Below are 23,596 nucleotides of genomic sequence, written 5' to 3'. Positions count from 1 at the left end.
TTCGGCCCGAGTGGATGCTACTGTGCCCGTATTGAATTGAACATTTCAAAACTATATAGCTCTCTTTCAGAGGTGCTGCGAAATCACAAATAAAAAAGCATACGTACTTGACGCTTCTTGTCGTTAAGAAGACAGAGAAAATAGGTTTTATTTAAAGTCAGACACAAGGACGTTATAAATCCGCTTCCGCTACGCGGACTAGACCGAAGTCAACTTCATGCGAGGTTGCTTCAACTTCTTCCGGCACGACTGGAGTCGATGTAGATATTTGCATAAAAGAACCGCCTTATACGTATCCAAGCAAACCGGTCATGACTTCGATATTCGAGAATATTGAACTAGGACGCACATTTATGCTTATTCATTGCTTGTGCAAATCATAACGAGGTTCTCCTGACGGTGCAGTCTTCATGTGTAGCAGAGATTTTGTTCTTTTCGGAGTTGTCAGTCCGGCCAATGCGCCCTGGGCAATGTGGCCGGGGTGCGTATTTCTGAGTAATGCAATAGTTAGCGTTAGCATGAGCAGAAACTTTATTTCAAGAAACGTGTCTCACGAGACCGAGCGATGCTGTCTTTCTTCTTTTTTATCTATAATTTATAAGCTTCACATCAATGGTGTACCAACGGAGTGCCAAATATGGATCGCACTTCTTTCTCCGAGCGGCGGCCGCTGTACACACTCCCAAGCTAGCTGCCTTTCTTGTCGCGTCAACTAACCGCCTATATCTCTAGTTAACATTGACACAACCTCAAAATAACGTGACATGGCAGACGACAACGCACTAAACGAAGCAAAGAACAAGACGCAAAGCGTGTTTTCTCGACGTCACGGGCGAAGCTGCGGTATTCCTGTGACTGTCAGTGCCCTCTACTCTTTCCTCGTTCGAGGTGGACACCTCGCCCCAATAATCAGGGCTCTATATTAGGAGGACAAAAAACAAACCGAGCGACCCTGCTACCCGTCATCGTCATTACCGTGAAATGGGACTTCGGCGCCTTTACAGAGCCCCCCCCCCCCCCCCCCCGGCCCCCAGCACACACACAAACACTCACTACACTGCGGCTGGTCATGGGTCGAATGACGCAACAATCACATGAAATCCTCGCTCCTATCGGTCGACAGGTTCGCCGTTCACAATAGAATGGTTTGCGATAGATCTGTGACAGTTTTTATGAGATGTTTGCGTATCTCAAACTCTGGCCACCGCGATGCCTACATCGCTCTGTGGCCTTCTTGATTACTCCCGCCGGCTCGTGACGAGGAGATCGCCGCACCGGAGTGCAGAGAAAGCAAGGCAAATGACGGAGGGTCCTAGTGACGCCGCCCGCATCCATCAACCCCTTGCAGAGTGGGTGATGCCAAAACACTGCCGCTGCTCCATTGTCCCTATTCAGAAGAATAACTGGGCCTTCACAGTTTCTAGCACTGACAACTATCATTCGGTGTCATTGTAAAGGTTTCACTGTTCACATCAAGCGAGTGCTGGAGACTGTGTTCCTCGACCGATTTCACTTTGTGCACACATGTGTTATTCGTCGTGGCATTGCGACATTGGATTATCTAAGGTATGGAGCTCCCGGCCCTCCTCACACGGTTGAGAGAAGATCGAGATGAGTTCCTCCTCCTGTACCAGTCCCAAAACTGTCTGATGCGCAGTTTCTTTGTGAATAAAGTCTCGTCCTCCGCCATTCTGTGGCACACCGGGTCAACTTCGCCCCGTAGCTGCAGAGTCAATACCTGCAGCAAATGAATCAGTGAATATAGTTATTGCGGCGAGATTGCGTTTTATTTGTTGTTGTTGTTTTAAACTAAGTTCTGAGCCGCGGCAGTAACCTTAAACACGAACTGCACACATGCACTGTTTACTATCACAATGGAAAGGGGTGAACAAATGCAGGACTTTTCCTCCTATATATTTTGTACTTGTGTACAGGACTTACGAATAAAATAAAAGATACTATGAATAGCACAAGAAAATGGCTTTGCACCGAAGTTATAAATTCCACTGTACAAAAAAGGTGAAGATAACTATCGTCGTCGAAATAATCGTAATGAACTAAAGTCAATTTCTTTTCAGCTCCGGCGTCTGTCATGCCCATGTCGTTGTAGGACTCTCCATATAATACCGTCTCAAATTGCATTGTCGCTCGCATTTCTTCAGCACTTGCATAACAACATTTTTTTTTTATTTGGGGTAGACACATATTTTTCTGTGCTACGCATGAAACATCTCGTGCGTTATTTTCGACAGCCAGCACAGCTTACAAATCTTTTAAACGACCTAGAAGCACTCGTTCTGCATTTAAAACGATCAATACACCACGTTGTTAAATATGAGTCAACGTTACCCACAAAAGGGCGTTCCTATGACCCCTTTCCCAGAGGAATACTTGCTTTTTCAGAGAAGACTTTCTTTTCCATGTTGTCGGCCGCCACTTCCTGCTCCACGCACCGCCGGTACCAGAACTGCGTCCTCTGCTCCAGCAGAGTCAGCTCCTTTTGCATGCGTTCTCGGCCGAACGCCTGGACGCGTTGCTCGAAGCGCCGCACGAAGTACTCGTAAAGCAGCGAGTCCGCTGCATTGAGGGACCGTAGCTCGTGCGTCAGCGTTGCGTTCATCGGGCGGCGGAAATGTTCCTGCCAAAAGGAACGCGGATGATTTTCACGGTTTTTCAATTAACCATGCCATCCACCCGCTACGTTCCCCACTTCCCCGCTACACTTCGTAATATCGTCTGCGCAGCTGACCCACTGATGCCATTCTCTTGTGAGTTGAGTGAGCGGTATGCTACAGGTAGAATCAGCCTTGCTTATTCCGCCGGCAATTTCTGCACTGTAGCGTCACTTATGTGATTAAAAAATCCTAATATCTGTGAAATCTGCCCCACTATGCGCACAGTCACTTATAATAGTACATATTCCGCTCCAACAGTCACCATCTATGCCCATCTTCACTCACAGTAAAATGCAGTCCGTTCCGGCTGCCACAATCTATGCACACATTCATTCAATGTAGAGCATAGTCCACTCCAGAAGTCACCATCTACGCACACAATCACTCACAGTAGAGCATAGTCCGTTCCAACAGTCACCATCTAGTGTCAAAATCAGTGTCATGCAGAAATTTTAAACGAAGGCGTGAAGCCTCCCTTCTGCATGTCTGGTTTCCACTCGTATAGACAATGTCCTGAAGTGCACTATGAAGGGCTCCTGTCTTCTTGAAGGAAGTGAGCATCACACACCTTTCCGGGCTGTACTCTGGACAGCACATAATGTGATGTTATAAATTCCCGCACATGCCACATATAGAACATAGCGAAGATATGACAATGCCAGTTATGCATCCAGCAGGAGTACAAGCAGAGCCCGTGCGAATTCGATGTAGTAGAGTGGCCAGATATCTTCTCAGTCGCTTGGTCACACATGGCTTGTGGGGCGCACTCCACATGGTACCGAAATGTTTGAGTACCGTTTCTCTGAAGAGACTTCTTTTTATCTTGTGCGACTTTTTTTTTTTTAGGAAGTATCTGACAGTGCTTTATCGGAGAAACTGTATGTCACCTCGTTGCCTCTGACATCTATGTGTGAGGATACCCATTGAAAATGTAAAGCCTGTGCTGGGATGAAACATATGTTGTCCTAAGCTACAAATAGTTGCGTGGCCACCACATTACTCTACTTAGCCAAGTCCTTTTGCTCTTCTTGATTCAGCCGGGATCTTATTAAGGCGTGAATCTTCCCTATTCTACTCTTACCCTTTCCTGCCTTCCCAAGCGCTGTCTTTACTCTGCCTTATTTTACCCACACTTCCCTTTTCTACAGGAGTCAATGGTTTCTTTCTGACACTGAGGGCCACCGAAAGGTCTCAGTTCCTTTCCAAGCTGTTCTCTCCGCTATAGGTGTAAAGTTCAGGTCTCAAAACAAAATTGTTTTCACATTTCTGCTCGCAAGCCGCAACTTTAACACCATAGAAAGCAAACGTGTACATCTACCACATTGGGTACCCGTGGAACTGATCACCAAATGTATATCATGTATAGGACTTGGTACACCAAACCGGCTTCAACAATTAGGTACACCGTAGTAGAGTGTTCGAGTAATATCGGCCACCTGGGTTCTTTTTTTAACGTGCACTCACTTGTCCTACTGCTATGGTTTCTGCATTTTGTGGGTTATTCTCACAAATTGAGCTTTGCACGACCGGTATAAGCAGTGAGTTCACAACTACCTACAAAACTGTTTGGCTCGGTGTAGGTGCCTGCATCCGTGTATAGCTTCAAAATAGCAGCTTGAGGGACAAGTTGGTGCTGCATAGTGCCCAGAAATGTGGCACAACAAACACAATCACATGAGAAGAAACACAACAAAGGCGCACACTACCAACTATAATATGGATCTGAACACACACTTCCTCTTCACCACTCATCCTCTTCTACACCCAAGTACATCTTCTTCACACACCTCTTGTTTGCCAAGGAGATAGTAGAACTTTCTTAACCGCAGAACTCAAACATCGTCCAAGCTTGACAGTCACAAATTCTACACTCAAGTACATCTCCACACACCTCTTCTTTGCCCAACAGCTATCACCACAATCTTTCCAGTGTAACAAAACCATCATCCAAGCAGGAAAGTCACGAAGTCCACCACATAGGCACCCACTAGCAAACAACCACCACACATGTGCAGTAAGACACTTTTGTTGCGCCACATTTCTGGGCATATAGCTTCTTTCTCTAAGCTTTTAGTCTTGCTTCCTTCTGCCTTCCTATCTCGTGAGATGCATATGAGGTGATATTGGGACCACTGTTATGCTGTCGCTGGCATGCAAGTGTAGAGACGCTTGATCTTGGATGGCCAGGAGGCTTGCCAAACTTTCAGAGCAACGTCCTGCCCGCCATTAAGGCAAGAACGTATTTGTGGCTGGTGAATAAAGCCACACTGAACTTCTGAAACGCGCTATGGATTATTATACTTAAGACCTTTTCTGTGGCTGGCAGAATGGGGAGACAGAGAACGCTTTGAAAGACTCCTCTGAGGAGGATGTCTATCGCCTCCAATTCCGCAAGGTCACTTCGAATAGTTAGGCAGCCCTCGTTCAGCTAGTTTCAATATACTGAACTTCGCGGTATTAAACTTAGCAGCATATTCATATTTATTTATTTATGGCCTGCAGTGAATAATGTAGCAAATCAAATGTGATTACGAATTGACTTAACAGAGACTCTGAGACTAAAACCTGATGCACTTTTGGTTTTCATTTCCTTTGCTTCTATGTTGCACCCGGTTCGACTAAACAAGCATTAACGCGCATGATAACCAGTCTGGTCGGTGAAGCTTGACAGACTGATGGAAAATACCTGGCGCGCGTTGAGCTTGAATACGACGACGTCATCCACGTTCCAACAAAGCAGGTGCCGCAGCAGGACTAGAGACTCATTGATGTGCTCGGCGACCATCACAAGGTCGAACACTGTGTCCACGTGCTCGAGGAAGGCTTGCATGGCTGGCACGTTGCCTGCTTGTTCGATGTCGAATCCCATGTCGAAGCTCATCTGATTGATGCCTTGGTCGCCACGGTGGGGGCCCGGCAAGATGGCCTGTATTTTCTCAGTCAATGATGCATTTTTCACGGCACTCGACAATTGATCCAGCTTTACTCCAATCTGTTCCTGTGATAGCAAAGGAATGAAGAGTGATGTTATTTCGAGCCCTCTGTGAAGCCAGAAAACGACCCTCACAACGGCAGGAAAAAAATGATATGAGCTAAACAAAATTGTGAGGTAACGATTTGTTTGAGTTCTGTAGCACTGCTGCATAATCATTACTTCGATGCTCTCAACACTGAGAGGACGTAGGTGCTGTTCCACCACACAATGCAGAAGAAACGCGTCCTTAACATCAAGGGGAAGGCTTTTGAAAGACGAGCAGAAAGCGCATACACGTAGTGCGACTGAAAACAGACATTTATGATTTTAATCCGTAAAAACGCGCAACACTGTGACCAAAACGTATTAGACTGAGAAATCATTTCTGTTCCAAAAGACTAGAATTTTACTACATAATTATAGAACAGCAAAGGAGTAACGAGTGAATAGGAAGCATTTTTACATACCCTGATATCACTAATAGTTCACTTGGCTGGCACCACGTGGCGCATGCCTGTAAACATTCAAACTTACCGGGCTAACATCGTTAGTGACGAGAAAGACTGAGTGGCTGCAGAAAAGAGGCTGGTAGTCGATGTGAAAGGAATTAGAGGAAGTTAACAAGATCCTGACAGGGGTGTGTAATCTGCTACTCTTTTGTATGTTCATAGTTTTATTTTCTGAATTTTCTTATCGCCGTGTGCACGCGACCGTGCGGCCTTATGATATACCCCACAGGACACCACCAGACAGGCAATACTGTCTATGCGAGGCAACTGCTTGTTTGGCGTATTGTGCCAGGTTTTGAGGGGCGTTAACAGGAAAGTTGAAGTTTGGTCATCTCTATATACAGCGTGCACAGTCTATAGTACCGGCCGATTCTGGCCTCGTCGAAAGTCGACTGCTTGCTTGTGATTGCGGCCGCCGAGTAACTTTGAGTGCCCGTCTTCCCACACTGACTGGCTTGAGGCTCGTGCTACCGTGAAGCCACATCGAGAACAGTCCATCAGTCCATTATATGACCTTGAATGCCCACACAGGACTGCAACCTGAACATTAATTTCACCTGCACTTGTTCACAGTGCTACCTCTTCCTTCCATTTTACTGTATGCTAATTATAGTATTTTACTTTCGTTTCTCTTTTTTTTTCGACCTCGTGTGCGTAAGGAACTCCACAGGGCCATAACTGCACTAGTGGCAGTTCAGTTCAGTTCAGTCGTTCAGTCGTGTCCGACTCTTCGTGACCCTATTGACCATGTCACGCCACGCTTTCCGGTCTCTCACTATCTTCCTAACATCACATAACTTCATCTGCAGTGCCTCGAGGATGCCATCTAACCATCGCGTTCGCTGCCTACCCCTTCTCCGGCGACCCTCAACCTTTCCCAACATCAAATCTTTCTCCAGCGACTCCTCTCTTCTCATCAGATGACCAAAGTAGCTGAGCTTTAACTTTAGAATTTGACCCTCCAATGAGCAGTCAGGGTTTATGGTCGACAATATTGACTGATTTGATCTTCTGGCAGTCCAAGGAACTCTCAAGAGTCTTCGCCAGCACCACAATTCAAACGCGTCAATTCTTCGGCGGTCAGCCTTTTTCACAGTCCAGGGACTCGCATATTAGATTCATCTAGGCCTCTCAAGTATAAGCTGGCCCCCGCCGTTTATAGTGTTTTATAGAGTGTGAAAAACGCTTCGCGGATTGGGAACTAAACGCTGAATAAAACGAATTCTCTAAGCCATTTTCTATATATGTGGGGATGACACTGCCTCATATCTCTCTCACGCTCTTCCACAGCAACAAGTTTACGTACTCACCATTCAAATTGGATTTAAGAAACTAAATAGCTCCGATTCAGAAATACTTATGTAGTCCACTTATTGCTTCTCTTGCGCAAAATTCTTCCGTAATTATATCAAACGACACCCTACACATAAAGCTCTTACCCCATATTAAGACAAGAAGCAGAATCTGGTACGCCGTTATATATACTATATATAACAGCTAACCGTTCGCCCTTCCGTGAAGTGGGTAATTTCGTGTGATTACAAGGAAAAAATTAATGCTGACTGATAAAGGCAGCAGGTAATGTACAAAATAGTGCACTTCAGTAAAACACATTGTTGGGCTAGTTGGTGCATTGCATGAAGTAAGATTAACCGGCCAAGAAGACGCACACAGGAAAAATCGACACAGAAAGAAAGAGGCTGGGCTCTTTCCTCTTCTTTCTTTCCTCCAGCCTCTTTCTTTCTGTGTCGATTTTTCCTGTGTGCGTCTTCTTGGCCGGTTAATCTTACTTCATAAAATAGTGCACATCGTCTTTTTTTGTCTGCATACCAATGTAAGAAAAAACAATGTAAATTAGCAACAGCAGCTGTTTCTTACGTTCATCACTCTACTAAAAATAAATTTCGTGAAAAAAAAATGCCTTTGCTTCTTTGCAAAGAAATTATGCGTGCCTTATTATACTGTCCTCTTGCTTGTGATGTCCCTATTGCTTGGGGAATTATTTTGAAAAAAAAAAAAAAGAATTTAGGGGCGCATCCCTCCGAAGTGCAGCTTGATAAGAAACAGGAGAAAGAAAATGCGTCATAGCAATAGACTTATCCGTTGATTAGGGCGGAAACCAAATTGTTCTTAATTTTAAGCTCCACGTTCATTGAACATTGCACGCAATCATAATGTGTCATTAATCCCACGCGAACAACAACGAGGTGCTGACACAGCCTAATGGAACAGCTGTAACAAGAAACTAGTTCCAAGGAGCTAATTCACTCTGCCGCCTTCCAGTCTGGCCGACCTAGTTCGTGCCCCGAACGATTACATGAATCTAATTGGACAGAAAGTTTAAAGGTCAACTCCGGTGGTTTTTCCATCATTCTGTGTTTTTGGTTGAATTACATTCCTCGGCACTTCCTGACTCGAACACAAAAAAAAAACGTTTTTAGAAATTCCAATTAGAAGTATTTTTAAAAAGAAAAAACAGCAAATCGAAACCGAAACTGTTTTCACGGCCAGAAACGACGTCCCAGTAGACGAAATGGTGACGTCACACTCAGTATTAGAGAAACACTCGTACGTGCGTTGGATGGTGAAAATAAAGTATGGAAATCATGAAGCATTGCATAAAATGTCTGAGGTAGTTCAATATAAGCCTCACAGTTTCATAATCATGCGGGAAGTGGACAGTAACGCCGGTATACTGTTTGTGATGTCAGAAACTGTGTTGCCGGCAGAAATAGTCTCAACTTAAGCCATGAAAACAGCATATTTTAAAGTCGTATTGCACGCGAACGGATTATCATACGGCGCCCAAATTTTGTAGAATGCGTCAGGATGAAGAGGAGAATCTACAGTAAAATTTTTATTAGAATATTCGAATGTCAACAAACCCCTGGAGTTGCACCACCGGCGGTCGCTCGTGGCCAGGAAGCGATCCCACTGAGTACATATTCGCAACTACCAAGGCGACCTGCAAGAAGCTTTCCGCATTGGTCTCTCTTGGAAATGAAGTTGCGGAGCTTGACGGTTAACACGGCAACGATAAGATTTGGGACGAACAAGCTTCTATTCACTTCAGTGGCGCCACTGTTTACTTTGTGCTCGTGGTCGTAAATCCACAAGTCCCAGCAGCCTGACACTGGTCTATAACTGCCGCTTTTCGACCAATATGACCATTTGTGACAGCCGCTTTTTGACCAAAATGATCGTTCAACCTTAGTGACTCGCGAATATGAATGGTCATTTGCCGACCCGCGGGTAGGTTGGTGGGTGGGTGGGTGGTTGGGTGGGTGGGTGGGTGGGTGGGTTGAGTGAGTGAGTGAGTGAGTGAGTGAGTGAGTGAGTGAGTGAGTGAGTGAGTGAGTGAGTGAGTGAGTGAGTGAGTGAGTGAGTGAAACTAGAAGACAAAAGGTGAAAGGATACATGAAGTATGCGACAGTTTATCCATGTGTGAGAAAGGGAACCGTCATATTATTCATATAGCCTGTGGAGGTCTACCACTTACTTCGAGGTTGTAGTAGGAAAACAGCGACTCGAAGAGCGCCGCCGGTTCACGCACGATGGTCACGTATAGAGCGTCTTGCTTGAGCACGGCCCGCACCTCAGCTTCTTGAAATCGAATGTGGTGCACCAGCATGTCGAAGGGCGGACTGCTCATCACCTGCGTCCGCTTGAAGAAGAGCGGATACCCCAGATTGACGTCGTAACGTGGTAGCGCGAAGGTGAGACCGTGTCGCTCCCCGTATCGCATGAGGATGTTCTGCACGGCAGTGCTGGCACACTTGTGCGTCTTCAGAAGAAACACGCTGCTCCTGGGAGTACAGTGGGGCCCCGGAATCGAGGTATTAGGCATCGGCCAAGCCCTTTTATGCCTGAAAAACGTACAGTAAATCGCAAAATAAAAACTTTGAAAGCACGGCAGAACCTGCGCATGAGAAACGCTGCTGTGCGACGCTAAACGCGTTGTCAATGTTTTTTGTTTTTTTACCATTTGAATTAATTTTTATTTTTCATTTATTTTTAACGCTTTTATTTTTAAATAAAGCTTCCTGTATGCAAGGTTTTATTTTTATATTTCCTCCAAAGCCCTCCAGCGTCATTGTGCTACGCAAGGAGAATTATGAACACGTTCGCGGAAGTCGGCGTAGAGTAGGACTAGTGCGCTCAGCTGGGACACGCAAGTTATGGGGGTTCGAGTCCTGGCATGGACACAATTTTTTTTTCTTGTTAATGATTGCCATATTGTGAGGACACGCTATTGTCACACGCTCCGTCCCACAAATCATGTACATGCCACACAGACCAGAAATGTTTTCGCATTAAAATAGAAATTAATGAACATGGATACTTATAAATTGTAGACATTTGTGAATTGTCGAGATGAGAACACCTGCTGACCTGCTTAACACCCAGCCTTAAACGCAAAGGACCATCATCTCGCACCCTCGATAGACGATCTAAGAGAACGCGTTCCTTTTGAGTAATGACAATGACATCAGTAGTTTCGGTAACAATATATGTATGCAAGCCCTTTTTTTTAAGACAGCCCTACTTGTCGCCGCCTTTTCACAGAAGCACGACATAAAATCGTGAGAAGTGCAGTAAGAAATGCAAGGCTAGACAGGGTAACTCTGATGGTCACAAGGTCAGAAGTGATAAAGTTGATGTTCAAGCGCTAAGTCTAAGACCAAAAATAAGGTCAGAAATCGTAAAGGTGAAGTTCAAGCGTCAAGTTCAAGACCGAAAATGTATGGTAAAATAAAGACTAGAAAAAATGGCACCTTTGTGTAAAGTTGAAAAAAGGTCTGAGTATCGTACTCGCTCCGAACAGCAGACACAAGACGACCATTAGGAGAACAGCAAATGCGTGATGCGGACGCAGAACCAACGGGCTGAGGAACAGCGCCTGCGAATGAAAGAGAAGGACAAAGTTAGTCATGCCCCGCTGCGGTGATTAGAAGGGAGAAGAGGAGGAAGAGGAAAGGTTAACCGGAAGAAGGAACCGGTTTGCTACCCTGCACAGGAGGAAGGGAGTGAGGGGATATAAAGTGATGGGTAAGAGAGTGGGGGTGTCAGTATATGGTCACATCACGGCCATATGACGTCGCACCACATCACGTCACAGTCATATCACGTCACATCACAGCAAAATCACAGCCTATCGATCAAGCCCGTGGTTTTCATGAAGCGGAACAGTGTCATGGGAGGCCTTCATGGCCGACGATCACCGCTGCCAGTGTCCTAGAATTTTAATTTCAGTCAGTGGGCGTCCATCTAGACGCTTCAACGCACGGCATAGACACCGTCTTTCCGCACTGTATATGAGGCACTCACAAAGAATGTGGCCTATAGTCTCGTCGTACCCGCAGGTTACACGCGTAGGGCTATTAGCCATATTAGAAGGACCCGGATGTGCAAACCCAACATAGGACGGTTGTGATTGCTGATCTCGAGCCGGGCATCCTGAAGAGTGAAGTTGAATGGGCCTTAGCCAGCCTTGCTAAGAACAAAGCTAGCGGAATTGATGGTATTCCAGCTGAGTTGCTTCAAAACCTCAACCACGACGCTGTTAACACACTGCATACATTATGTCAAAAGATTTGGACAACCCTGCAGTGGCCACAGGATTGGAGGAGGTCAGTTTACATCCCCATTCCAAAGAAAGGCAGTGCCAAAGATTGTTCCAACTACCGCACGATCGCGCTTATTTCGCATGCTAGCAAGGTGATGTTAAAAATCCTGCAAGGTAGGCTGCAGCAGTATGTGGATCGGGAGCTTCCGGACGTGCAAGCTGGGTTTCGCAAGGGCAGAGGAACTAGAGACCAAATTGCCAACCTTCGCTGGATCATGCAAAAGCAAGAGAGTTCCAGAAACCCATTTACTTCTGCTTTATTGATTATGCGAAAGCGTTTGACTGCGTAGATCACAGCAGATTGTGGCAAGCTCTCCAAGAGATGGGAGTTCCAATTCACCTCATCTGTCTCCTCAGGAACCTTTATGAAGGGCAAGAGGCCACAGTCAGAACTGGGCATGGTCTTACTGATTGGTTTCCGATTGAGAAAGGGGTGAGGCAAGGCTGCATACTGTCGCCCTGCCTATTTAACCTATATGCAGAGTGCATCATGAGGAAGGCCGGTCTGGACGAGTCTTCAGCTGGAGTGAAGATTGCTGGAAAACGTATCAACAACCTTAGATATGCGGATGATACCACTTTAATGGCAGAAAGTGAAGTGGAACTCAAGAGACTTCTGATGCGCGTACAAGAAGAGAGTGAGAAGTTTGGGCTTAAACTGAACATTAAAAAGACGAAGATCATGGCGTCTTGCCCTATCAAGTCCTGGAGCATCAATGGACAAGAAGTGGAAGCTGTGGCAGATTTTCTGTTCTTGGGCGCCAAGATTACCTCGGAAGGAGACTGCAGCCATGAAATTAGGAGACGCCTGCTTCTGGGAAAGAGAGCAATGGTTAGCCTTGACCGCCTAGTAAAGAGCAGAGACATTAGTCTGCCAAACAAGATCCGTATAACCCGTGCTATGGTCTTTCCAGTTGTGATGTATGGATGCAAGAGTTGGACTGTGAAAAAGGCTGACCGCCGAAGAATTGACGCGTTTGAATTGTGATGCTGGCGAAGACTCTTAAGGGTTCCTTGGACTGCCAGAAGATCAAATCAGTCGATATTGTCAACCATAAACCCTGACTGCTCATTGGAGGGTCAAATTCTAAAGTTAAAGCTCAGCTACTTTGGTCATTTGATGAGAAGAGAGGAGTCGCTGGAGAAAGATTTGATGTTGGGAAAGGTTGGGGGTCGCTGGAGAAGGGGTAGGCAGCGAACGCGATGGTTAGATGGCATTCTCGAGGCATTGCAGATGAAGCTGTGATGTTAAGAAGATAGTGAGAGACCGGAAAGCGTGGCGTGACATGGTCCATAGGGTCACGAAGAGTCGGACACGACTGAACGCCTGAACTGAACTGACTGAAGCTTGTGAACGCTACACCAACCCAGAGGCAGCACAGCAAAGTTTCTTCACGTCGGGGTAAGTCAGGTGGAAGACAGAGTCTCAGGTCAGAGTCCAGGGACTTTAAGCGTGAGTTCGCAAACTGTACAGAAGTCCACAAGGCGAGTGTGAGCTCCTGCGCAAGTGTGCGAAGCCTGCCCGCTGCGCCTGCTCTGAAAAAGGGGATCAACACACAATCGCCGTCTTGGTGGGCGGTTCGTGCGACCTCGTCCGCCCGGAGATTGTCCGCTATGCCGCTGTGTCCTGAAAGCCATTGGAAGATGATGTCATGTCCTCCATTAATTGCATAGTGATGAATGATGAACGAGTTGCTCATGGGCTCCACGGCGAAGAGCCGCTATTAGGCTTGCAGGGCTGCTTTTGAATCTGTGAAAATAGACCACCGCTGAGGGCTCTGCTGACTGATATGCCTAATTGCGACACGAAGAGCGGTTAGCTCTGCAGCTGTTGAAAAAGTCTGGTGAATTGTCCTAACATTTATTTCTGTATTAATTGAGGGTATGACCATGGAGCCTGAAGAACTTACGGCATTCACTGAACCGTTGATGTAGACGTGCAAATGATTTGCGTGTAGTTCAACAAAGTATTCAAGAGTGACTTGTTTTAGTTCTGTCGGCGATAGCTCGACCTTCTTCCTGATGCCGGGTATTGAAAGAAGCACGTGGGGTTGATGCCGGCTCCTTAGTGGAGAGGGTGGTCTAGAGGCGGGTGGAAACTGTGACGACAGAATAGCGCCATGTGCATCAACTGTCTCTGTAAACAGAGTTGACGCCCTGAGGGCACATTTCCGACACATCTCCCTGATTCCCTCTCATCATTTGGCCAGTCTTTCTATTACCAGACCGCGTGCAGTGGTTAGGGCGCTCGACTACCGTGCCTAGGGATGCGAGATTGAATTCCAGCCACGGCACCCGCTTTTCGATGGAGGCGAAAAGCAAGGCGTCTGTGTACTGTGTGATGTCAGTGCACGATAAAACACCAGGTGGTTGAAATTTTCGGAGCCGGTATCACCGAGTGTGACTGAAGCTTAGCTGTTTTCGAGCAATTATCTCAATTTTGACAACTTTTGCAATGGGTTTTCCAGTGTCTTTCCTGTTGTTAGTCCTCCCCCCCACCCCCCCCACCCCCCGTAACCTGCCCATTTTGTTTTTCTCTTTGGAAAGAGAAAATGTTATGTCAATTGCAGAAAGAGTTTCTGTTGACAGCCGGTTTCTCTTTCATAACCTCCGCCAGTTTCCATATTTGAAAACCTGATAGTAGTGGCAAACGTTACAATGCATTATGCTGAGCTGAAACGCATTCATGTTAGTAAACAAAGTAAAAGCACAGAGACGAAATAAGAAGGCAAAAGCAACAATGCACGAAGTTCATGCCACAATAAGAAGCTTCTGCGATGACATCTGTCAGCGTCTTCAACTGCAGCCAATTCGCTTTAACAGGTACAAGCCCCCGAAGACTCTTTAATTTACCAGGACCCTGGCATACCTACTTTCCAGTGTTCGAACTTGCCTGTTATATTGTCAGCGAGTAATGCGGCATGTCCTCCTAGCCTGACGATCTGAACGAGCCCATCTTCTACTCAACTACTGATCATGAATTCTAGGCTGAGTGTGTACATGCGTGAGTGCAAAGTTGAGCTTGACCTCCCTTTTTCACGCGAGAGCATCACAAGAAGCTCCGTTGATCGACGAATTGGTTCGCAAGCGAGATGTTCTCCTTGAGTAGGATCATAATAAAGAAGGAGCTCAAAAACAACCCCACACAGATAGAATAACGACACTCAACACAAGCGTTCACTACCAACTGCTTAATTACCGGAGGGTGATAACTTATACACGGCAAACCGAGCATGATAAGGATGGGGAAGCAACATAAGAAAGGTGATCACATAACCGACAAAGTAGTACTCACACGGAGGCAAGAAGGAGGACAACACTAAAATTAAAATCGTTATTTTTTTCTCAACTGTTAGCAGCTTCCAGATTGTCAAACTCAGCGTCAAAAAGAGATGCAGACGGGGTGCTGCTGCACTCACTGCCAAGCCGGGCCATCCAGTCTGAACAGAAGTTCAGACTGGATGGCATTTTCACCACCACCACCAGAAGGTGGTGGTGGTGAATGGAGCCTTATTGATTGTTTTGATGGGTCGGCTCGATATCGCGTAGGGTGGCCGGGAGCGTGTGGCTCTCAGCGACTCTTAGAGCCCAGCCCACCAGCTCCTTTTTGTGCAGCTGGGTCCGAGTGGACACCGCGATCTCCCATCGCTCTATGTCTGTTAGTTGCAAATTGCGGGGTGGCTGGAGCTCAGAGCACATGTAGAGGATGTGATGAAAGTCTGATTTGGATGCCCCGCAGAGGGGTCATACAGGGGAGAAAAGGCCGGGGTGGATATGGGCAAGGTGTGCTGGTGATAGGAAGGTACGGGCCTGGAGCTGGCGCCAGGTCACCTGCTCGAGTTTAGATAGTGATTGGTGTGGGGGCGGATACTGGAGTCGTTGCTCCCTATAGTGGAGAGTAATTTCGTTATAGGTAGCCAGGCGTTCGCGTGCACTGCCTGGATCTGTAGCTGGCCCTGCTCGGTTGACGAGCGCTCGAGCTGTGTTGTGGGCAGCTTCATTCCCAGGGTTGCCCGCGTGAGCAGGTATCCATAGGAGTTCAACTGATCTGGTCAGAGGTTGAATAGAATTGAGAATTTTGAAAGCAGGCGTGTGAATCATGTTGCTGTTTTTGGGTCACTAAAGATTAGTGTGGCAGGGATTGAGGAGATTGCCAATTCAATTGCAGCTTCTTCTGCCTCTAAAGAGGATGCAGCTTTAACCGGGAACCTCACAAGCCTATTTCACATTTACCAACTACAGCCCTCAGAGCTACTTGAGGACCTCGAGCTGGCTTACTTTTATCTTACCAATCCACTCGAACTATGAAGGGGTCCCTAATGAACTTCTATGTCAGCCCATTAGTGAAGCATAGTAATAGCAGAATTTTAGGACCTAAATAGCTCCTCAGCTCCTGGATTCGACGGTGTCACCGATAAAGCGTTGCGCAACTTAGACGTCCCTCCATAGCCGCCTTAACCAAATACTTTAATGAACGCTGGTAACAAGCCACCTTTTAGACCCAGCGAAAGGAGGCCAAATTAGTCTTCATACCAGAACCAGGAAAAGCGATTCTCCCCACCAATTTCCTATCCATTTCCCTCAATTCTTGTGTGGAAAAATTAACAGAGCATGTAATTCATACACAACTCTGCACCTTCCTCGAGGGAGCTTCTGTTCATCTGCATGTTTGGTTTTCGTTTGTGTCTGGCCACGCAAGAAATATTCCTACAGCTAAACCTCCATGTCCTTGATTCAAAAACTCACGATACACGAGCCATTCTAGGGGTCAACCTGCCCGAAGTATTTGATAATGTAACACACTCTGCCATTCTCGATAATCAACAACCACTACAAGTAGGCAGCCATATGCATAACTACATGAGGCCTCTCTTCAGCAACCAAACAATGACCCTCCCACTAGGGCCTCGCACATCCCAAACATCCAGCCTGGTGCTAGTGAGACATCTCAAGGAGCGGCCCTTTCCCCGGTACTCTTTTAAAGTGCTCTTATTCATCGCCCCAAAATTTCATCTGCTTGCTCAATTCTCATCATCTCTAAACCGAGGCGCAGGAGGCAGCCATCGCGCATGCTGTGACCTGCATACCTGCCACCGAAATAATCAGCCAGCCTGGTGCTAGTGAGACATCTCAAGGAGCGGCCCTTGCCCCGGTACTCTTTCAAAGTGCTCTTATTCATCGCCCCAAAATTTCATCTGCTTGCTCAATTCTCATCATCTTTAAACCGAGGCGCAGGAGGCAGCCATCGCGCATGCTCTGACCTGCATGCCTGCCACCAGAATAATCAGAACTCTAAAACGGCTGTCCTTAACTTTCCCAATGGCATAGTGTCCCTCACCACCCACCGGCTTTTGCCTTTCTGGCAACCCCGACAATCCGTCACTATTACTGGACACCGGCACATGCGGGCCTTCCAGGTAACGAGGAGGCTCACTCCCCGGTGATGAGGAGGCTCACTCCCTGGCCCGAGGTCTCACTTTCCTGGCTGGGGAGGAACGGCCTCCCTAAGAGGCTGGGAAGTGCCTGCGGTTCTTTCTTGACATCCTTAACTACTACCGCGAAAATAGGAAAACAAACGCACCCCTTCCCCGACCCTCACAATCACACAAGCTGCCCATTGGCGCAAGCTACCAACGCGAATAGCCCCATACTTCATCCTTCACCACGCCTGCTTTCCTGATCAGTTTACTTCTTCCTGCAAGCTCTGTGGCAAACCTGGTGATGTTCTACACACACTACTCACCTGCTCCTCAATCCCACATCCTCATTCGCCAGAGGTGACCTTGTATTGCTGGGAGCATCTACTCGCCAGTACCTAGCGCCAAATTATTATTAGCCCTCTCTCTAGGGTAGCCTTCCAACGTCTTTCGTTTGGTTTGTAAGAGGGCCCTCCGTACAAAGGAGCGGCTCTGAAGAGTCATGTTTAGGGCTGTGCCCCTATCCTCTTTAATATTGTCGATAAATGTTTTCACAACGACCACAACAAGGCTCAACCACATCCCCTTTGGCCGCAGGACACCCGACCAAGGCTGAATTACATTCTTTTATTTGCATCCTTCGACTACAAAGAGGCCCGCCGCGGTGTTGCAGTGGTTAAGATGTCCAACTACTGTGCCGGAGTACCCGGGTTAAATACCGACCGCCGGCGGCTACGTTTCGATGGAAGTGAAACGGAGTGACGTCCGTGTGCTGTGCGATGTCAGTCCCCGTTAAAGAACCCCAGGTGGTCGAAATTGCCGGAGTCCTCCGTTACGGCGTCTCTCATTGTGCTAGGTTGTGTACCCACGCGCTGTGTCATCGGTGTGCCACAAGAGAGCATGCGCCAGTTTTGTGCCGGTGTTTGTTATGAGTAGGTGTACCGATACCGGCCGCCGCCGTAGCTATTAAAGCAGCTGTATTCTTACAACAAAATACTTTTTGATTCCGTGCAGCTCGACTCGACGTCAGTCCATAACACTCATAGCCCGGGTCGCTTTTGGACGTCAAAAATTACAAAAACTAACTTCAAAGAATATCTTTCAATGTTTTTTTGTCGCTTGTCGTTGCTGTAGGCCCGGTTTTTACGTGAACAATTTCGAAAATCTTTTAATACAGGCTACTTGCAAACAATCAGTTCAGTTCAGTCGTTCAGTCGGGTCCGACTCTTCGTGACCCTATAGACCATGTCACGCCACGCTTTCCGGTCTCTCACTATCTTCCTAACTTCATCTGCAGTGCCTCGTGGATGCCATCTAACCATCGCGTTCGCTGCATACCCCTTCTCCGGCGACCCTCAACCCTTCCCAACATCAAATCTGTCTCCAGCGACTCCTCTCTTCTCATCAGATGACCAAAGTAGCTGGGCTTTAACTTTAGAATTTGACCCTCCAATGAACAGTCAGGAAACAATATACCTATGTAATTGCGCAGCTCATTCTATAGAATACTTTAACTTTATATAGTTAACGCAGTCGGGCGCTTCAGTCAATGGTGATTTCGTTGTGGCGGTGAAATTACTTAGCTTTCAAAAAGACAGGAACAAATCTTGTTCGCTCAATTCCAGCGCGAAGAAAGAATATGTTGATTTCTTTTCATTTTTGCACCAAATTTGAATCAATACTGCTTTCTACTAGTGGTTTAGAGCACTACGAAAGGTTAGAGCGGCCAGGGTTAATCAGGATGGCACGCACGACTTGACTGTTTTCCAACGCGCCTGTCGTTCACGGTGTAAGAATGTGTTAGGAACCTAATCATATTGTGCGCTATAGAAGGCAGAAGTTTTTCGTTCGATCTTAGATGTGTTTGTATTAGAGCAGGACGGACGTTCGCTCCTGTCTGCGTATCAAATGTCAAACGAAAACATATGGAGCTGCATGACCCCCGTCGTTGAATGCCAGCTTTGATGCTGAAAGGGCGCTTTGAAGTCGTGAAGCATTTCAGAGCATGAAAGAGCAAAATCTGAAATCTGCCTAGATTTCGTCCCTAAAATCGTTTTATTTTTTTCGCAGCTTGAAATAAAAACATTTCATCTGACGATATGTAGAGAGGCCTCTGCCGTGCTGGCTCTACTGCCTACCCGCCTGATTTGATCTTGAAAATGGCCGACTAGATTGGTTGTGATCGAAACTTTGTCCAGACTTTTTATTTAATGCACGTAATTTATTAAAGATTTAGTGCTTCTCCAAGGACTGGTAACTAGTATTCAATAACTGACGACATCAGTTCATAGCGACAGTTGTTCCAGGACAGAGCAGCCAGTATACCTCGCACTCGCTGACCGCGCGCTGCCGCTTATGCCCATCGTCTTTACAAAGGTCCCGCAGATAAACGAGCCATTCTAGTAGCGACTCATGACGGGGTACAAATCAATGGGTCGTAATACGGCTGTAGTCGGCTGATGTGAACTGTTTCACGGCCACGACAACGGAGACCAGACGAGGGTGTCAAGGGATCAACAACCTAATTCCACGCAGAATCTGGGAAACCACACGATAACGGCCGTGCTATTTGACGTGGAACTTGGAGGAAAGGCCTAGAGGCCTGAGGGGATTCGGATTCAAACAATTCACCGGAACGTCCAAGTGGTAAGGGGGGAAGCGGGATCGCGGCGAGCTTTCTGTAGAACACTATAGCCAAACGGGCGAGTTGGTGGAACATATTGGATGGAAAAACAGCGCGACAGACGAACACGACAGCAAAGGAACGCAAGACAGCGCTCGTCTTGTGTTCCTTTGCTGCCGTGTTCGTCTTTCGCGCTGTTTTTCCATCCAATTTCTGTAGAAGCTGATCAGCACTAGCTCGTGAGGGAACGGGCGAACTGGTGGCATTCTTCGGCATACTTCGCAGTTTCGGAGACAGGAGTGCAGTCGGATGTATCAGGATAGCAAGGAAGATTTCTTTCAATGAGACTTGAACATGCATGTCCGTAAAGCAGGAAAAAAGGAAATAATCAGGCAATTGACTGCACGGCAATATAATATGTGTATGTGACGAATGGCGGAATGAGGTCCCAATTGGAGTGGTCCGGATTGATATGCATAGTCAACATGTTGCCAAGCTTCCGGTTTAATAGCCCAGTGAGCGCGTATGATTGAGGGTGCTAGGCCGTTGTTTAAAGAACTGTGCGACATTCATTAAGGAGCTCGTTGCGTCGGATATAAATACGCGACGACGGCCGCTCAGAAGTTCGCGATGGGCGCCGTGGCGGAGAACGAGATATCGGAAAATTAATAAAGCCACCTCTATGGCTGTAGCCGCTGAGAAGAGCCGCCATAAAGAATGACCGCTGTCAAGAAACGGCGAGAACTCGGTTTGTAGTAAAACAAAATGTTGACACTAATTGAGGATCAAGCTGTCGTTAGAACAATGTTGACCAGCAAGTTAAATATATCAGGCTACCTAGGGTGGCTTTCGAGCGGCTTTACACAGTTTTGAGCATCATATGCTAAATTCATCTCGTCAACACAATGTGAATGGCGCAAAAAAAAAAAAAACGTTCCCAAAAACCAGGCTGCAAAAAAGACATCGCACATTACGATGTTGTGCTTTGCGCGGCTCAGATACTAGCAAAGGTTCGCTTTGAGCTGTTAAAATAGCACAGAAGCAAATATGCCAAAGTCACTGGGGAGATGGCATTGAAAATCATTTCATTAAACAAAAATATCGTTTTGTTCTTTGTTTTCTTTTTGTATATCAGATATGCTAATAGCAAGAGGCATATCGCTCTCCTGCTCAAATATTTTCGGTAATGTTGCTGTAATATTTATGCGGTCACAGCTTTTCGCCTCATGTTACAAAGCTTCAACATTTACAGGATTAAGTGACCTACATCTTGTTCGCCGCAATGTCTGTCACTACATCACTGATTCCAATTTCTAAAAATAAAATGTTTCACCCAAACAAACAACCGTTTTCTGTAGAGTTCGAATCTATTACTTAATCTAACTAACAGTTTTTTTGGTAATTATTATACTTAATAGGATAATTATAAATACGATTTCCGACGTTGCAATGAAAAACAATTATTCTAGCTGCTGTTTTCTTAAGCATTTAGTGCCCTTTGTCTTCAACCAGAATGATATCGTCATATGGCTTTATTTATTAGTGTATTTGATTCTTCTACTGGTAAGTTAGGCCTTTTGGCTACTTGTTCTTTGTGTATTTTTGCTGCATATTTGGTCGTTACGTTTGCTCTGAGAATATATCCGTTTTATCTCGTTTGAAAAGCTTTTAGCCATCTCATAATTTACGCTGCTTACATTCCTTGGCATTACCATACTAGTCATAACATGCACTCTTGCCCTATCACGCTTCAATTTAGTTACAAAACGTCTTATTTCAGCCCCATCCTTCAGGAACTATCACCGCAGTACCTTACGATTTTTGTTGAACTAAAATATTTCTAAACGAAACTGAAAACTAATGAAAAGTATGGGATCATGAACGAGCATGCACAAACTCATTGAGCTCCTGCAAAAATGTGTGCATGCAGTTGACTTGTTATGCCTTGAGTGACTCACCCGCATCACTGGACACCATACGACCCGCTAATGTTTAGGAGTAGAACTGCGCCGAAGATTTGGACGCCTTACACAAGTTCAGGCCAGTCACAACAGATTCTTCGGCGCTGTACTCTGGCCCCGCAGCCCAGGGCAAAGGTAGCACAGTGCCAGTTCCTCCTGTATCAATAGAAGAAAACGTTAACTTCCGAATGTGCATCATTAGCCAGGACAACTTTATGAGTTTGTTGAGAGGCCCTTTATTTATGTCAAATATAAGGACTACAGTAAGCCTTGACAACGATAAACATTACTTGTCTCATAAGAAACAGCGACAAGCTTAGAGGATTTTATACTCATGAATGCATGAGATGACCTCGCCGAAAAACTTAACAGCGCAAGTTTCCCGGCCTCACAAACTTCTTACTTTCATGCCATAGGCGTCCGTGCAAACTTTAGGCTAATATTGGTGCAATATTAAGCAATTTACGCTAATCTGGTTTAATTCCTGCCGTCGTTTTGTTCTTTTGCTCCATATCGCGAATTCATTGCCACTTTATAGTCATTTTTGCATCACCTTTCACCTTTTATGCAAATTTGCTTGTAATAAGTCTGATATTAATAAAACATTTATCCCCCTCTCATGCTAGGTCCTTCGGATAGGGTGCATGACATTTTGTTTCGACAATGTAGAGTTGAAGGCCTCGTTCGGCGGAAAATCTGGCGGTGTGGGCGTTGCAAGCTTTTTCTTTAAAAGAAGGAGCACTGGGTTCAGAGGTCTTTGGTAGCTTTGACCATTAGCCTTGGCAAATTTTTTAGTGGCATGAGAATTTCACTGCTTTTTTATTATTATTCAATGCAAAATGCGTTCTACCTCATCGTTTATTGTAATAGTAACATACGTAAAACAACCTTCAGTTGTCACGGAATCGTTACTAAATATGTTAGACAGGTCGATGTCCGCCGTGGTAATTTGGACTACTTGTTAATGACGGAGTTTTCATGAAATGTCATCACGCGCAACTCAGCGATGCAGAAGCTCGCATACTTGCTGTATTCCTGATTAAGTTAAAGATAACCAAAAACGAGCATGACTATCGGTACTGCGAGTTAGTATATTCTCATGATTTTCCTCTGTAATCAAATAAGAGCAAGAAATACAAAATACGCGACGAGCTAAGATCTGAAGAACTAAACGTGGCATTAAAATAAAAAGAAAACAATGGTCGACATTGAAGCATATATATGCACGAACTTAAGACAACGTATATCGCCTGAAAGAGAAGCGTGGTAATCATTTTTAGACAGTGGAAGCTGTGCTTGGGAAATCGACTGAATATTTCACAAATACCTCTCCTCATTTTAAATAACATATTGTCACGACTGAAGTCACAGGGAGCCGTGAAGGTACACGTTTCCGAGGACCAGAGAATAAGGTCGGCTTGTCGTTCCGATCACAGTCACAGAGTCCAGCACCAGCGCGCCGCTCGTGCCAACCACCGCTTCGTCGTCGTCGGCACCAAACACGGCTGTCGCGCGGAGCTAGTCACGTGGCATTATTGCCCCCCGTGAAAAAAAAAACATCGTCCCGATGACAAGGTGAGAGGAGAAAAAAAAAATAGGCGTGAGGTGAACTGTACAATAACGCAAGGTTTCACTTGCAGGAAACGCTTAGTCACGCGAAAAGTACGGCTTTAAGCGCACCACAAGCACAATTTCAGGCCGCTGGCGTCGAACACTGACGGTCACAGTTCCATCTGGAATGACCTCGTAATTAACGCTGTTTAAGCGGCGCAGGACTTTATAGGGTCCGAAATAGCGGTGGAGTAGCTTCT

At 46.1% G+C, this 23,596-nt stretch overlaps 1 protein-coding gene across 1 annotated transcript; it reads right to left on the bottom strand.

Moving 5' to 3' along the window:
• Positions 1 to 2,365: 2,365 nt before the first annotated feature.
• On the bottom strand, positions 2,366 to 22,384 carry LOC146199634 (galactosylceramide sulfotransferase-like). Its single transcript, XM_084592161.1, has 6 exons — positions 22,189 to 22,384; positions 21,783 to 21,941; positions 10,934 to 11,058; positions 9,658 to 10,024; positions 5,362 to 5,673; positions 2,366 to 2,638 (listed from the first exon to the last, which is right to left on the bottom strand). The coding sequence occupies exons 2-6, from the start codon at positions 21,786 to 21,788 to the stop codon at positions 2,366 to 2,368; spliced, it is 1,083 nt and encodes a 360-aa protein (XP_084448287.1). The 5' UTR covers positions 21,789 to 21,941; positions 22,189 to 22,384.
• Positions 22,385 to 23,596: the final 1,212 nt, after the last annotated feature.

Source organism: Amblyomma maculatum, chromosome 2 (genome assembly GCF_055883805.1).
Source record: "Amblyomma maculatum isolate TAMU_Amacu chromosome 2, ASM5588380v1, whole genome shotgun sequence".
Lineage (NCBI taxonomy): Eukaryota > Metazoa > Arthropoda > Arachnida > Ixodida > Ixodidae > Amblyomma > Amblyomma maculatum.
The sequence above is the reverse complement of the archived record's forward strand: the minus strand, read 5'-3'. Positions and strand labels throughout refer to the sequence as shown.